We start from the raw sequence: 17,728 nt of genomic DNA on the forward strand, positions 1-17,728 counted from the left end.
CCCCTTCTCTGTTCCTTCTTTTGGAAAATTAAAAAAAATAATGAGAGGGGAGGATTTCCAGCCCCCCGCTCCCAACCCTTTTAGTCGCCTTCTACGACACGCAGGGAATACGTGGGAAGTATTCTTTCTCCCCTATCCCCAGGGATAATATATATATATATATATATATATATATATATATATATATATATATATATATATGACTTCATACTTGCCCCTCTTTCCAAAACTCTTGCATTCAATTCACTCTATTCCTTGCCCGCCTTTCACCCTCTTGCATGTTCAGGCCCCGATCACTCAAAATCTTTTTCACTCCATCTTTCCACCTCCAATTTGGTCTCCCACTTCTCGTTCCCTCCACCTCTGACACATATATCCTCTTGGTCAATCTTTCCTCACTCATTCTCTCCATGTGCCCAAACCATTTCAAAACACCCTCTTCTGCTCTCTCAACCACGCTCTTTTTATTTCCACACATCTCTCTTACCCTTACGTTACTTACTCGATCAAAGCACCTCACACCACACACTGTCCTCAAACATCTCATTTCCAGCACATTCACCCTCCTCCGCACAACTCTATCCATAGCCCACGCCTCGCAACCATACAACATTGTTGGAACCACTATTCCTTCAAACATACCCATTTTTGCTTTCCGAGATAATGTTCTCGACTTCCACACATTCTTCAAGGCTCCCAGGATTTTTGCCCCCTCCCCCACCCTATGATCCACTTCCGCTTCCATGGTTCCATCCGCTGCCAGATCCACTCCCAGATATCTAAAACACTTCACTTCCTCCAGTTTTTCTCCATTCAAACTTACCTCCCAATTGACTTGACCCTCAACCCTACTGTACCTAATAACCTTGCTCTTATTCACATTTACTCTTAACTTTCTTCTTTCACACACTTTACCAAACTCAGTCACCAGTTTCTGCAGTTTTTCATATGAATCAGCCACCAGCGCTGTATCATCAGCAAACAACAACTGACTCACTTCCCAAGCTCTCTCATCCACAACAGACTTCATTCTTGCCCGTCTTTCCAAAACTCTTGCATTCACCTCCCTAACAACCCCATCCATAAACAAATTAAACAACCATGGAGACATCACACACCCCTGCCGCAAACCTACATTCACTGAGAACCAATCACTTTCCTCTCTTCCTACACCTACACATGCCTTACATCCTCGATAAAAACTTTTCACCGCTTCTAACAACTTGCCTCCCACACCATATATTCTTAATACCTTCCACAGAGCATCTCTATCAACTCTATCATATGCCTTCTCCAGATCCATAAATGCTACATACAAATCCATTTGCTTTTCTAAGTATTTCTCACATACATTCTTCAAAGCAAACACCTGATCCACACATCCTCTACCACTTCTGAAATCACACTGCTCTTCCCCAATCTGATGCTCTGTACAAGCCTGCACCCTCTCAATCAATACCCTCCCATATAATTTATATATACTTATATATAATTTATATAAGTATGAAGTCTGTTGGGGATGAGAGAGCTTGGGAAGTGAGTCAGTTGTTGTTCACTGATGATACAGCGCTGGTGGCTGATTCATGTGAGAAACTGCAGAAGCTGGTGACTGAGTTTGGTAAAGTGTGTGAAAGAAGAAAGTTAAGAGTAAATGTGAATAAGAGCAAGGTTATTAGGTATAGTAGGGTTGAGGGTCAAGTCAATTGGGAGGTGAGTTTGAACGGAGAAAAACTGGAGGAAGTGAAGTGTTTTAGATATCTGGGAGTGGATCTGGCAGCGGATGGAACCATGGAAGCGGAAGTGGATCATAGGGTGGGGGAGGGGGCGAAAATTCTGGGGGCCTTGAAGAATGTGTGGAAGTCGAGAACATTATCTCGGAAAGCAAAAATGGGTATGTTTGAAGGAATAGTGGTTCCAACAATGTTGTATGGTTGCGAGGCGTGGGCTATGGATAGAGTTGTGCGCAGGAGGATGGATGTGCTGGAAATGAGATGTTTGAGGACAATGTGTGGTGTGAGGTGGTTTGATCGAGTGAGTAACGTAAGGGTAAGAGAGATGTGTGGAAATAAAAAGAGCGTGGTTGAGAGAGCAGAAGAGGGTGTTTTGAAGTGGTTTGGGCACATGGAGAGAATGAGTGAGGAAAGATTGACCAAGAGGATATATGTGTCGGAGGTGGAGGGAACGAGGAGAAGAGGGAGACCAAATTGGAGGTGGAAAGATGGAGTGAAAAAGATTTTGTGTGATCGGGGCCTGAACATGCAGGAGGGTGAAAGGCGGGCAAGGAATAGAGTGAATTCGATCGATGTGGTATACCGGGGTCGACGTGCTGTAAATGGATTGAATCAGGGCATGTGAAGCGTCTGGGGTAAACCATGGAAAGTTCTGTGGGGCCTGGATGTGGAAAGGGAGCTGTAGTTTCGGGCATTATTACATGACAGCTTGAGACTGATTGCGGACGAATGGGGCCTTTGTTGTCTTTTCCTAGCGCTACCTAACACACACGAGGGGGGAGGGGGATGTTATTCCATGTGTGGCGAGGTGGCGATGGGAATGAATAAAGGCAGACAGTATGAATTATGTACATGTGTATATATGTATATGTCTGTGTGTGTATATATATGTGTACGTTGAGATGACATACTAATTTTTGCTTTCCGAGATAATGTTCTCGCCTTCCACACATTTTTTAATGGTCCCAGAACTTTCGCCCCCTCCCCGCCCTGTGACTCACTTCCGCTTCCATGGTTCCATCCGCTGCCAGATCCACTCCCAGATATCTAAAACACTTTACTTCCTCCAGGTTTCTCCATTCAAAGTTACCTCCCAATTAACTTGTCCCTTAACCCTACTGTACCTAATAACCTTGCTCTTATTCACATTTACACCCAGCTTTCTTCTTTCACACACTTTGCCAAACTAAGTCACCAACCTCTGCAGTTTCTCACCCGAATCAGCCACCGGCGCTGTATCATCAGCGAACAACAAATGACACGTCCCAATCCCTCTCATCCACAACAGACTGCATACTTGCCCCTCTCCAAAACTCTTCCATTCACCTCCCTAACAACCCCATCCATAAACAAATTAAACAACCATGGAGACATCACGCACCACTGCCGTAAACCAACATTCACTGAGAACCAATCACTTTCCTCTCTTCCTACTCATACACATGCCGTACATCCTTGATAAAAACTTTTCACAGCTTCTAGCAACTTACCTCCCACACCATTTATTCTTAATACCTTCCACAGAGCATCTCTATCAACTCTATTATATGCCTTCTCTAGATCCATAAATGCTACATAAAAATTCATTTGCTTTTCTAAGTATTTCTCACATACTTTCTTCAAAGCAAACACCTGATCCACACATTCTCTACCACTTCTGAAACCACTGATCTTCCCCAATCTGATGCTCTGTACATACCTTCACCCTCTCAGTCAATACCCTCCCATATAATTTCCCAGGAATACTCAACAAACTTATACCTCTGTAATCTGAACACTCACCTTTATCCCCTTTGTCTTTGTACAATGGCACGGAAACATGAAAGAATGGCCCAACCCAACCACATACACATGTATATATATACGCCCACCCAAGCACACATACATACCTATACATTCCAACGTATTCATACACATACATACACAGACATATATACACAAGTACAAATTCATACTTGCTACCCTAGTCATCCATTCCCATCGCCACCCCCTCCACACATGAAATGGCACCCTCCTCCCCCCAAGCATGCACGAGGTAGCACTAGGAAAAGACAACAAAAGCCACATTCATTCACACTCCATCTCTAGCTGTCATGTGTAATGCACCGAAACCACAGCTCCCTTTCCACATCCAGGCCCCATAAAACTTTCCATGGTTTACCTCAGACACTTCACATGCCCTGGTTCAATGTACTGACAGCATGTTGACCCCGGTATACAACATCATCATAATTCACTCTGTTCCTTGCACGCCTTTCACCCTCCTGCATGTTCAAGCCCCAATCGCACAAAATCTTTTTCACTCCATCCTTCCACCTCCAGTTTGGTCTCTCACTTCTTGTTCCCTCCACCTTTGACAAATATATCCTCTTGGTCAATCTTTCCTCACTCATTCTCTCCATGTGACAAAACCATTTCAATACACCCTCTTCTGCTCTCTCAACCACACTCTTTTTATTTACACACATCTCTCTTACCCTTTCATTACTTACTCGATCAAATCACCTCACACTACATATAGTCCTTGAACATCTCATTTCCAACACATTCACCCTCATCCGCACAACCCTATATATGGCCCATTTCTCACAACCATATAACATTGTTGGAACCACTATTCCTTCAAACATACCCATTTTTATTCTCCTAGATAACGTTCTCACCTTCCACACATTCTTCAACGCTCCCAGAACTTTCGCCCCCTCCCACACCCTATGACTCACTTCCACTTCCATGGTTCCATCTGCTGCTAAATCCACTCCCAGATATCTAAAACACTTCACTTCCTCTAGTTTTACTCCATTCAAACTTACCTCCCAATGACTTGTCCCTCAACCCTACTGAACCTAATAACCTTGCTCTTATTCACATTTACTCTCAGCTTTCTTCTTTCACACACTTTACCAAACTCAGTCACCAGCTTATGCAGTTTCTGATCTGAATCAGTCACCAGTGCTGTATCATCAGCATACAACAAATGACTCACTTCCCAAGACCTCTCATCCACAACAGACTGCATATGTAAATGCCTATCCACACACATACATACCTAAACATTCACAGACAAACATATATACATAAACACGTATATATTCATACTTGTTGCCTTCATCCATTCCCGTCACTACCCCACCCTACAGGAAATAGCCCCTACTCTCCTTACAGCGAGGTAGTGCCAAAAATGACAAAAGTCACATTTGTTCACTTAATCTCTAGATGCCATGTGTGATACACCGAAACCACAGCTCCCTTTCCACATCCAGACCCCACAGACCTTTACATGGTTTACCTCAGACACTTCACATGCCCTAGCTCAGTCCATCGACATCATGTCCACCCCAGTATACCACATCGTTCAAATTCACTCTACTCCTTGCATGCCTTTCACCCTCCTGTATGTTCAGGCCCCGATTGCTCAAAATAATTTTCACTCAATCCTTCCACATCCAATTTGGTCTCCCGTTTCTCCTTGTTCCCTCCACTTCTGACACATGTACCCTCTTTGTCAATCTTTCCTTGTCCAATCTCTCCATAAGCCAAAACCATTTCAACACACCATTTCTGCTCTCTCAACCACATATTTTTTTTTCACACATCTCTCTTACCCTTTCCATTACTTAATCTTACCACCTAACACCACCTAATGTCTTCAAATATTTCATTCCCAACACATCCACCATCCTCCCTACAACCCTACAGCCCATGCCTGGCGACCATACAACAATGCTAGAACTACTATTCCTTCAAACATACCCATTTTTGCTCTCCAAGATAATGTTCTCTCCTTCCATACATTCTTCATTGCTCCCAGAACCTTCACCCGAGACTCACCTCTGCTTCCATGGTTCCATCCACTAGTAAGTTGACTCCCAGATATTTAAAATGTTTCACTCCCTCCAATTTTTCTCCATTCAAACTTAAATCTCAATTTACTTGTCCCTCAACCCTAGTGAACCTAATAACCTTGCTCTTATTTACGTTTACTCTCAACTTTCTCCATTTATACACTCTTCCAAACTCAGTCAACAACTTCTGCAGATTCTCACTAGAATCAGCCAATAGAGCTGTATCATCAGCAAACAACTAACTCCTTTTCCAGGCCCTCTAATCCCAACAGACTGCATACTTGCCCCTCTCTCCAAAACTCTTGCATTCACCTCTTTAACCTCCCCATCCATAAACAAAGTAAACAACCAATGGGACATCACACACCCTTGCCACAGACTGACCTTCACTGGAAACCAATCACTCTCCTCTCTTCCTACTCATACACATGAAAGCATCTCTGTCAACCATATCATATGCCTTCTCCAGATCCATAAATGTTACATACAGATCCATTTATATTTTATTATTCATTGTACGTTGTCACAGTCTCCCGCATTTGCGAGGCAGCGCAAAGAAACAGACGAAAGAATGGCCCAACCTACCCACATACACATGCATATACATACCCGTCCACACACACACACACACATATACATACCTATACATCCCTGGGGATAGGGGAAAAAGAATACTTCCCACGTATTCCCTGTGTGTCGTAGAAGGCGACTAAAAGGGAGGGGAGCGGGGGGCTGGAAATCTTCCTCTCTCATTCCTTTTTTTTTTTTTCAAAGAAAGGAACAGAAAAGGGGGCCGGATGAGGATATTCCCTCAGAGGCCCAGTCCTCTGTTCTTAACGCTACCTTGCTAATGCGGGAAATGGCGAATAGTTTGAAAGAAAGTGAGTCAGTTGTTGTTCGCTGATGATACAGCGCTGGTGGCTGATTCATGTGAGAAACTGCAGAAGCTGGTGACTGAGTTTGGTAAAGTGTGTGAAAGAAGAAAGTTAAGAGTAAATGTGAATAAGAGCAAGGTTATTAGGTACAGTAGGGTTGAGGGTCAAATCAATTGGGAGGTAAGTTTGAATGGAGAAAAACTGGAGGAAGTAAAGCGTTTTAGATATCTGGGAGTGCATCTGGCAGCGGATGGAACCATGGAAGCAGAAGTGAATCATAGGGTGGAGGAGGGGTCGAAAATCCTTAGAATGTGTGGAAGTCGAGAACATTATCTCTGAAAGCAAAAATGGGTATGTTTGAAGGAATAGTGGTTCCAACAATGATGTACGGTTGCGAGGCATGGGCTATGGATAGAGTTGTGTGCCGGAGGGTGGATGTGCTGGAAATGAGATGTTTGAGGACAATATGTGGTGTGAGGTGGTTTGATCGAGTAAGTAATGTAAGGGTAAAAGAGATGTGTGGAAATAAAAAGAGCGTGGTTGAGAGAGCAGAAGAGGGTGTTTTCAAATGGTTTGGGCACATGGAGAGAATGAGTGAGGAAAAATTGACCAAGAGGACTGGTTGGTAAGGTTATTTAATGTATGTATGACTCATGGTGAGGTGCCTGAGGATTGGCGGAATGCGTGCATAGTGCCATTGTACAAAGGCAAAGGGGATAAGAGTGAGTGCTCAAATTACAGAGATATAAGTTTGTTGAGTATTCCTGGTAAATTATATGGGAGGATATTGATTGAGAGGGTGAAGGCATGTACAGAGCATCAGATTGGGGAAGAGCAGTGTGGTTTCAGAAGTGGTAGAGGATGTGTGGATCAGGTGTTTGCTTTGAAGAATGTATGTGAGAAATACTTAGAAAAGCAAATGGATTTGTATGTAGCATTTATGGATCTAGAGAAGGCATATGATAGAGTTGATAGAGATGCTCTGTGGAAGGTATTAAGAATATATGGTGTGGGAGGCAAGTTGTTAGAAGCAGTGAAAGGTTTTTATCGAGGATGTAAGGCATGTGTACGTGTAGATAGAGAGGAAAGTGATTGGTTCTCAGTGAATGTAGGTTTGCGGCAGGGGTGTGTGATGTCTCCATGGTTGTTTAATTTGTTTATGGATGGGGTTGTTAGGGAGGTAAATGCAAGAGTTTTGGAAAGAGGGGCAAGTATGAAGTCTGTTGGGGATGAGAGAGCTTGGGAAGTGAGTCAGTTGTTGTTCGCTGATGATACAGCGCCGGTGGCTGATTCATGTGAGAAACTGCAGAAGCTGGTGACTGAGTTTGGTAAAGTGTGTGGAAGAAGAAAGTTGAGATATTTATATTCATTTTTCATACCATTCGCTATTTCCCGCATTAGCGAGGTAGCGTTAAGAACAGAGGACTGGGCCTTTGAGGGAACATCCTCACTTGGCCCCCTTCTCTCTTCCTTCTTTTGGAAAATGAAAAACGAGAGGGGAGGATTTCCAGCCCCCCGCTCCCTTCCCTTTTAGTCGCCTTCTACGACACGCAGGGAATACGTGGGAAGAATTCTTTCTCCCCTATCCCCAGGGATAAGATATTTATATATATATATATATTTTTTTTTTTTTATACTTTGTCGCTGTCTCCCGCGTTTGCGAGGTAGCGCAAGGAAACAGACGAAAGAAATGGCCCAACCCCCCCCCATACATATGTATATACACACGTCCACACACGCAAATATACATACCTACACAGCTTTCCATGGTTTACCCCAGACGCTTTTTTTTTTTCAAACTATTCGCCATTTCCCGCATTAGCGAGGTAGCATTAAGAACAGAGGACTGGGCCTTTTTTGGAATATCCTCACCTGGCCCCCTCTGTTCCTTCTTTTGGGAAAAAAAAAAAAAAAAAAAAAAAAAAAAAAAAAAAAACGAGGGGAGGATTTCCAGCCCCCCGCTCCCTCCCCTTTTAGTCGCCTTCTACGACACGCAGGGAATACGTGGGAAGTATTCTTAATCCCCTATCCCCAGGGATATATATATAAATATATATATATATATATATATATATATATATATATATATATCAAAAATACAAAAGCCATGAACCTGCACCTAAAACACTCACCTATTTTTTTCCGATGGTGGACTCCCTAAATATTGTTCTTGAAGTTTCTTTTCAAATTCTTGATGTTTTCCTTGTTGCATTTCCTCTTTAGTAAAACTCGCAGATTCATCTCCTGGGTAAAAAAAAAATATATATATATATATATATAATGCAAGTACAATTACATCTATATATATTATACATAATCGTTGTTTCTCGTGTCAACGAGGTAGTGCCAGGAAACACATGAAGAATAGCCCATTGACTCATAGACATTATATACATAATTGCCCATATAGGCACAAATATATACATATACGTATCAACATATACATACACATACATAGATATATACCTATATACACATATACATGTACTTCCTTGCCTTTATCCATTCCCGTCACTACCCGACCCCACAGGAAACAGCATCACTATCCCCTGCTACAGTGAGGTAGCGTCAGGAAAAACAGACAAAAAGGCCACATCCTTCACATTCAGTCTCTAGCTGTCATATGTAATGCACCAAAACCACAGCTCCCTATCCACATTCAGGCCCCACAGACCTTTCCATGGTTTACCCCAAATGCTTTACATGCACTTGTTCAGTCCATTGACAGCAGGACAACCCCAGTATACCACATCGTTACAATTGACTCTATCACTTGAACACCTCTCGCCCTATTGTATGTTCAGGCTCCGATTGCTCAAAATTTTTTTCACTCCATCATTCCACCTCCAATTTGGTCTCCCACTTCTCCTTGTTCCCTCCACCTCTGACACACATATATCCTCTGTTATTCTTATCTCTCATTCTCTCTATATGTTCAAACCATTTCAATACACCCTCTTCTGCTCTCTGAACCACACTCTTTTGATTTCTACACATCTCACCCTTCCATTACTTAATATATATATGTGCAGTTTTTTTCATATATATGATTCAGATCTACACTTTCTTTAAAAACTAATAAAAATCACACATTCCTTTGTAAAAGTTTCTCTACCTAATCCATCATGTTAAGTTTCTCTACCTAATCCATCCCTTAACATGCAGTTCACATTAACAGAAAAAGGGACAGATAACTGCAATGCACATCTAAAGAGCATTTATTTTTCCCGGCACTGTTTCAATCGTTTGTATCTGGGAAGCATCTAAAGGGAAGTCAAGTGAAGATACTTGCCACAGCTAGAGATACATGGCTCTCAATCGTCTAACAATCCTTACAGAATATATACACATGTTACCATAATGCAGGATTTAAACAATACTGTAGTTATTCTTTTATTTTTTTTGAGGGGAATACAAAAATGATTAACGTAGTATTAGCACTTGTTTTTGATAAATATGAGAAAATTGGTTCAATTATCAATGAAAAAAAGGTGAAAAGAGGGAAAATGAGAGATAGGGAGATAGTATTGATAAATTTTTGGGAATAAAAAGATGTTTTCGAAGGAGGTAAATAAAGTGCATAAGACAAGAGAACAAATGGGAACATTGGTGAAGGGGGCTAATGGGGAGGTAATAACAAGTAGTGGTGATGTGAGGAGATGGAATGAGTATTCTGAAGGGCTGTTGAATGTGTTTGCTGATAGAACGGCAGAAATACGGTGTTTTGGCCAAGGTGGTGTGAGGAGTGAGAGGGTCAAGGAGAATGGTTTGGTAAACAGGGAAGAAGTAGTGAAAGCTTTGTGGAAGATGAAAGCCAGCAAGGGGACAGGTTTGGATGGCATTGAAGTGAAATTCATCAATAAAGGGGTGACTGTGTTGTTGACTGGTTGGTAAGGATATTCAATGTATGTATGGTTCATGGTGAAGTGTCTGAGGACTGGAGGAATACATGCATAGTGCCATTGTACAAAGGCAAAGATAATAAAGGTGAGTGTTCAAATCACAGAGGTATAAGTTTGTTGAGTATTCCTGGGAAATCATATGGGAGGGTATTGATTGAGAGGGTGAAGGCATGTACAGAGCATCATCAGATTGGGGAAGAGCAGTGTGGTTTCAGAAGTGGTAGAGGATGTGTGGATCACGTGTTTGCTTTGAAAAATGTATGTGAGAAATAAAAATGGATTTGTGTGTAGCATTTATGGATCTGGAGAAGGCATATGATAGAGTTGATAGAGATGCTTTGTGGAAGGTATTAAGAGTATATGGTGTGGGAGGTAAGTTGCTAGAAGCAGTGAAAAGCTTTTATCGAGGATGTAAGCCATGTGTACGAGTAGGAAGAGAGGAAAGTGATTGGTTTCCAGTGAATGTCGGTTTGCGGCATGGGTGTGTGATGTCTCCATGGTTGTTTCTTTATGGATGGAGTTGTCAGGGAGATGAATGCAAGAGTTTTGGAAAGAGGGGCAAGTATGCAGTCTGTTGTGGATGAGAAAGTTTGGGAAGTGAGTCAGTTGTTGTTTGCTGATGATACAGTGCTGGTGGCTGATTTGGGTGAGAAACTGCAGAAGCCGGTTTTTGAGTTTGGTAAAGTGTGTGAAAGAAGAAAGTTGAGAGTAAATGTGAATAAGAGCAAGGTTATTAGTTTCAGTAGGTTTGACGTACAAGTTAAGTGGGAGGTAAGTTTGAATGGAAAAAACTGGAGTAAGTGAAGTGTTTTAGACATCTGGGAGTGGATTTGGCAGCAGATGGAACCATGGAAGTGGAAGTGAGTCACACGGTGGGGGAGGGGGCGAAGGTTCTGGGAGTGTTGAAGAATGTGTGCAAATCGAAAACGTTATCTCGGAAAGCAAAAATGGGTATGTTTGGAAGGAATAGTGGTTCCAACAATGTTATACAGTTGTGAGGCATGGGCTATAGATAGAGTTGTGCGGAGGAGGGAGGATGTGTTGGAAATGAGATGTTTGAGGACAATATGTGGTGTGAGGTGGTTTGATTAGGTAATGAAAGGGTAAGAGAGATGTGTGGTAGTAAAAAGAGTGTGGTTGAGAGAGCAGAAGAGGGTGTATTGAAATGGTTTGGTCACATGGAGAGAATGAATGAAGAAAGATTGACAAAGAGGATATATGTGTCAAAGGTGGAGGAAACAAGGAGAAGGGGGAGACCAAATTGGAGGTGGAAGGATGGAGTGAAAAAGATTTTGAGCGATTGGGGCCTGAACATTTAGGAGGGTGAAAGGCATGATAGGAATAGAGTGAATTGAAATGATGTGGTATACCGGGGTCGACGTGCTGTCAATGGATTGAACCAGGGCATGTGAAGCCTCTGGGGTAAACCATGGAAAGTTTTGTGGGGCCTTGATGTGGAAAGGGACCTGTGGTTTCGGTGCATTATACATGACAGCTAGAGACTGAGTGTGAATGAATATGGCCTTTAATGTCTTTTCCTAGCACTACCTCACGTGCCTGCCGGGGGAGGGGGTTGTTATTTCATGTGTGGCGGGGTGGCGACGGGAACGAATAAAGGCAGCAAGTATGAATTACGTACATGTGTATATATGTATATGTCTGTGTATGTATATATATGTATAGGTATGTATATGTGCGTGTGTGGACGTGTAAGTATATACATGTGTATGTGGGTGGGTTGGGCCATTATTTCGTCTGTTTCCTTGCGCTACCTCGCTAACGCAGGAGACAGCGATGAAGTATAAAATAAATTTTTAATCTATTTATATTCATTTTATTTTGCTTTGTCGCTGTCTCCCGCATTAGCGAGGTAGTGCAAGGAAACAGACGAAAGAAATGGCCCAACCCACCCACATACACATGCATATACATACACGTCCACACACGCAAATATACATACCTATACATCTCAACGTATACATATATATATACGCACACAGACATATACATATATACACATGTACATAATTCATATTGTCTGCTTTTATTCATTCCCATCACCACCCCGCCACACATGAAATAACAACCCCCTCCCTCCAAATGTGCACGAGGTAGTGCTAGGAAAAGATAACAAAGGCCACATTCATTCACACTCAGTCTCTAGCTGTTATGTAATAATGCACCAAAACCATAGCTCCCTTTCCACATCCAGGCCCCACACAACTTTCCATGGTTTACCCCAGGTGCTTCACATGCCCTGGTTCAATCCATTGACAGAACGTCGATCCCGGTATACCACATCGTTCCAATTCACTCTATTCCTTGCAAGCCTTTCACCCTCCTGTATGTTCAGGCCCCAATCACTCAAAATCTTTTTCACTCCATCTTTCCACCTCCAATTTGGTCTCCCACTTCTCCTCGTTCCCTCCACCTCCGACACATATATCCTCTTGGTCAATCTTTCCTCACTCATTCTCTCCATGTGACCAAACCATTTCAAAACACCCTCTTCTGCTCTCTCAACCACACTCTTTTTATTCCCACACTTCTCTCTTACCCTATTATTACTTACTCGATCAAACCATCTCACACCACATACTGTCCTCAAACATCTCATTTCCAACACATCCACCCTCCTCCGCACAACTCTATCCATAGCCCACGCCTCGCAACCATATAACATTGTTGGAACCACTATTCCTTCAAACATACCCATTTTTGCTTTCCGAGATTATGTTCTCGACTTCCACACATTTTTCAACGCTCCCAGAACTTTTGCTCCCTCCCACAACCTATGATTCACTTCTGCTTCCATGGTTCCATCCGCTGCTAGATCCACTCCCAGATATCTTAAACACTTCACTTCCTTCAGTTTTTCTCCATTCAAACTTACCTCCCAATTGACTTGTCCCTCAACCCTACTGTACCTAATAACCTTGCTCTTATTCACATTTACTCTCAGCTTTCTTCTTTTTTCACACACTTTACCAAACTCAGTCACCAGCTTCTGCAGTTTCTCACACAAATCAGCCACCAGCGCTGTATCATCAGCAAACAAGTGACTCACTTCCAAAGCTCTCTCATCCACAACAGACTGCATAAATAAACATAATAAATAAACATAATAATAATAATAATAATAATTATCCTCAATCTTAACTTTCCATTACTTCAATCATGTATTCCTCAAGACTGAACAAATGAGATCTTGTCTCTTTAGTTTATCTCCAAAACTCCAACATTATCTGGAGCATTTTCCCTAAATTGGTCCTTAAATTCCATGTCTATACCATTAACTAGTCCACTTGCATTTCTACATATTACTCCCAGTCTGATATTTCAAGGACAACCTTCCTTACCCCTTTGAGGTGTAGGGGATGTCCCCTCTTCTCATTTGGTACCTCCTGCTCTCTCTCTCTCTCTCTCTCTCTCTCTCTCTTCCACCTATCTCCTCTGACGAACACCCTACTGAATTCCTCAATGTTTACAAGTTTTTTTAGCCTGCTTAGGTACCTCCTGTCTACATAATTCCAAACCAAACATAATCACTGCAAGTCATTCCCTTATGGCTTGAATACATATGCCAGTTCTCCATTCTTTTATCAGAAAAGCTCCACCACCAAGTCTATAGCATTTCATGGTATTTTGATCTGCATTCCTTTCTTCTCCACCCTTTCCTCTTCAATTGTGTTATGATCCAGTCCAATAACTATCAATGATTTACACCTATTCACCTGCTTTACTAAGTTTTCTCATTTTGGTGTCATCCTCCTGTCTGCTATATCGTTCAGTATCGACTAGCCAATCTCCACGTTTCTAACTCTACTGCATGTGTATATGTCATTGTCTATTTGCATTGTATGGGATCCCATCTCTTGATTTTTCCATACTAACATACAACATTCCAAATTTAATTTTTATATGCTGTCCACATTTACTATCTCTTAACTCGGATTACTCCATTTACCCACTACTCATACAATAGATGTACTCCTTTACATCTTTAAAACAAGTGACTTGCATAATTTCAAGGTCTCTCATTTTTGTACCCTTGCATCTTTCTTTATGCATATCAAAAACTATCTTCATATTCAATTCCATCAGAAAATCATCACTCACTCCTTTCAGAATTTTGTTAATCTAGACCTATTAATTCCTAAACAGCACCTTTCTTGTTAAGATCACAATAGTACTTGACATAGTACTATCATTACAAATACTGAAAAGTACTTATACTGCACCACTTTCCCAAAGGGCAGTGCTTATGCATTCATCATACACAGTGTATAAAAATCATGAATATTTTAGAAAATCCAGTTTAATATTTCATTTTACCTAATTCATGAAGATACATGCACTCGGACTTAGGACACGGCTGGTTCTTCATGAAATGGGAGCAGTATTTGGTGGTCCCCAAGGATGCCTTCAAAGTCCGCCCATCAACATGAATGTTGTTTACGGCCTGGATCGCTCTCAGCGCGTCCTCCGCTCTCTGATAGGTCACATATGCTGATGCACTAGGCCCCTAATAAGAAATTGAAGGGATACCAGTGAGAAAAAATAAGTTTGATAATAGAGACTGTCAGCACCTGATTCACCACAAAAACAGAGTAGATCTAATAAATACAATATTCATTTGCATATGATTACCTTGAAGAATGTGTGGAAGTCGAGAACATTATCTCAGAAAGCAAAAATGGGTATGTTTGAAGGAATAGTGGTTCCAACAATGTTGTATGGTTGCGAGGCATGGGCTATGGATAGAGTTGTGCGCAGAAGGGTGGATGTGCTGGAAATGAGATGTTTGAGGACAATATGTGGTGTGAGGTGGTTTGATCGAGTAAGTAACGTAAGGGTATGAGAGATGTGTGGAAATAAAAAGAGCGTGGTTGAGAGAGCAGAAGAGGGTGTTTTGAAATGGTTTGGGCACATGGAGAGAATGAGTGAGGAAAGATTGACCAAGAGGATATATGTGTCGGAGGTGGAGGGAACGAGGAGAAGTGGGAGACCAAATTGGAGGTGGAAAGATGGAGTGAAAAAGATTTTGTGTGATCAGGGCCTGAACATGCAGGAGGGTGAAAGGAGGGCAAGGAATCGAGTAAACTGGATCGATGTGGTATACCGGGGTTGACGTGCTGTCAGTGGATTGAATCAGGGCATGTGAAGCGTCTGGGGTAAACCATGGAAAGCTGTGTAGGTATGTATATTTGCGTGTGTAAACGTATGTATATACATGTGTATGGGGGTGGGTTGGGCCATTTCTTTCATCTGTTTCCTTGCGCTACCTCGCAAACGCGGGAGACAGTGAAAAAAAAAAAAAGATTACCTCAAGACCAATTTCTATCAAGAAGTCCTGGTTTTAACAAAGACCTTTCTAAAGATTTCTGCAGCTAAAGGCTGGGCAACTTCCAATAGCAGGGAAATGCAGACTACTTTGGAGTGAGAGGTTCTTTGATGAGAATGTACTCTCATTGATATAGCATTACCAAAGGTGACTTTTCACTCGCAGTACAACCTTCAGCATATGGAGTCCAATACATATGCACTTTTTCTATCATGCTTTGTCGCTGTCTCCTGCGTTATCAAGGTAGCACAAAGAAACAGATGAAAGAATGGCCCAACCCACCCACATACACATGTAAACACAAATACTCACACACGCACATATACATTTCAACGTATACATAAACATAAACAGACACATACATATGTACACATGTACATATTCATACATGCTGCCTTCATCCATTTCCGCCACCACCCCACCACACATGAAATGGCACCCACTCCCTCGCATGCACGCGAGGCAGCACTACGAAAAGACAACAAAAATCACTTTCACACTCAGTCTCTCGCTGTCATGTGTAATACACAGAATCCACATCTCCCTTTCCACATCCAGGCCCCACAAAACTTTCTATGGTTTACCTGAAATGCTTCCCATGCCCTGGTTCAATCCATTGACACCATGTCCACCCCAGTATACCACATCATTCCAATTCACTCCATTCCTTGCACACCTTTCTGTATGTTCAGGCCCCAATTGCTCAAAATCTTTTTCACTCCATCCTTCCACCTACAATTTGGTCTCCCACTTCTCCTCATCCCCTCCTACACATATATCCTCTTTGTCAATCTTTCCTCGCTCATTCTCTCCACGTGACCAAACCATTTCGATACACCCTCTTCTGCTCTCTCAACCACACTTTTTATTACCACACATCTCTCTTATCCTTTCATTAATTACTCGATCAAACCACCTCACACCACATATTGTCCTCAAACATCCCATTTCCAAAACATCCACCCCCCCCTCTGCACAACCCTATCTATGGCCCATGCCTCACAACCATATAACATTGTTGGGACCACTATTCCTTCAAACATACCCATTTTTGCTTTCAAAGATAACGTTCTCGCCTTCCACACATTCTTCAACACTCCCAGAACTGTCATCCCCTCCCCCACTTCGCGAGTCACTTCTGCTTCCATGGTTCCATCCACTGCCAAATCCACTCCCAGATATCTAAAACACTTTACTTCCTCCAGTTTTTCTCCATTCAAACTTACCTCCCAAATGACTTGTCCCTAAACCCTAATGTGCCCAATAAACTTGCTCTTATTCACATTTACTCTCAGCTTTCTTCTTTCACACACTTTACCAAACTCAGTCACCAACTTCCAGTTTCTCACCTGAATCAGCCACCAGTGTTGTATCATCAGCAAACAACTGACTCACTTCCCAAGCTCTCTCATCCACAACAGACTACATACTTGCCCCTATCTCCAAAACTCTTCCATTCACCTCCCTAACAACCCCATCTATAAACAAATTAAACAACCATGGAGACATCACATACCCCTGCCGCAAACTGACATTCACTGGGAACCAATCACTTTCCTCTCTTCCTACTCGTACACATGCCTTACATCCTCGATAAAAACTTTTCACTGCTTCTAGCAAATTACCTCCCACACCATACACTCTTAATACCTTCCACAGAGCATCTCTATCAACTCTATCATATGCCTTCTCCAGATCCATAAATGCTACATACAAATCTATCTGTTTAAGTATTTCTTGCATACATTCTTCAAAGCAAACACCTGATCCGCACATCCTCTACCACTTCTGAAACCACACTGATCTTCCCCAATCTGATGCTCTGTACATGCCTTCAACCTCTCAATCAATACCCTTCCATATAACTTCCCAGGAATACTCAACAAACTTATACCTCTGTAATTTGAACACTCACCTTTATCCAATTTGCCTTTGTACAATGGCACTACACATGCATTCTGTCAATCCTCAGATACTTCACTATGACCCATACATACAATGAAAATCCTCACCAATCAGTCAACAAGAAGTC

The 17,728-nt window shown here is 42.1% G+C and overlaps 1 protein-coding gene across 4 annotated transcripts in view; it reads right to left on the bottom strand.

The window, feature by feature from the left end:
- Positions 1 to 17,728, bottom strand: part of Cnot4 (CCR4-NOT transcription complex subunit 4) — a 227,774-nt gene that overhangs the window by 157,901 nt on the left and 52,145 nt on the right. For all 4 annotated transcript variants that reach the window (XM_071683029.1, XM_071683026.1, XM_071683028.1 and 1 more), the window contains exons 6-7: positions 14,688 to 14,877; positions 8,583 to 8,694 (exon numbers count right to left, since the gene is read on the bottom strand). In XM_071683029.1, coding sequence (XP_071539130.1) covers positions 8,583 to 8,694; positions 14,688 to 14,877 — 302 coding nt within the window. The remainder of the gene's footprint in view (positions 1 to 8,582; positions 8,695 to 14,687; positions 14,878 to 17,728) is intronic.

The sequence above is a fragment of the Panulirus ornatus genome, chromosome 35 (assembly GCF_036320965.1).
Source record: "Panulirus ornatus isolate Po-2019 chromosome 35, ASM3632096v1, whole genome shotgun sequence".
NCBI classification, from domain to species: Eukaryota; Metazoa; Arthropoda; class Malacostraca; order Decapoda; family Palinuridae; genus Panulirus; species Panulirus ornatus.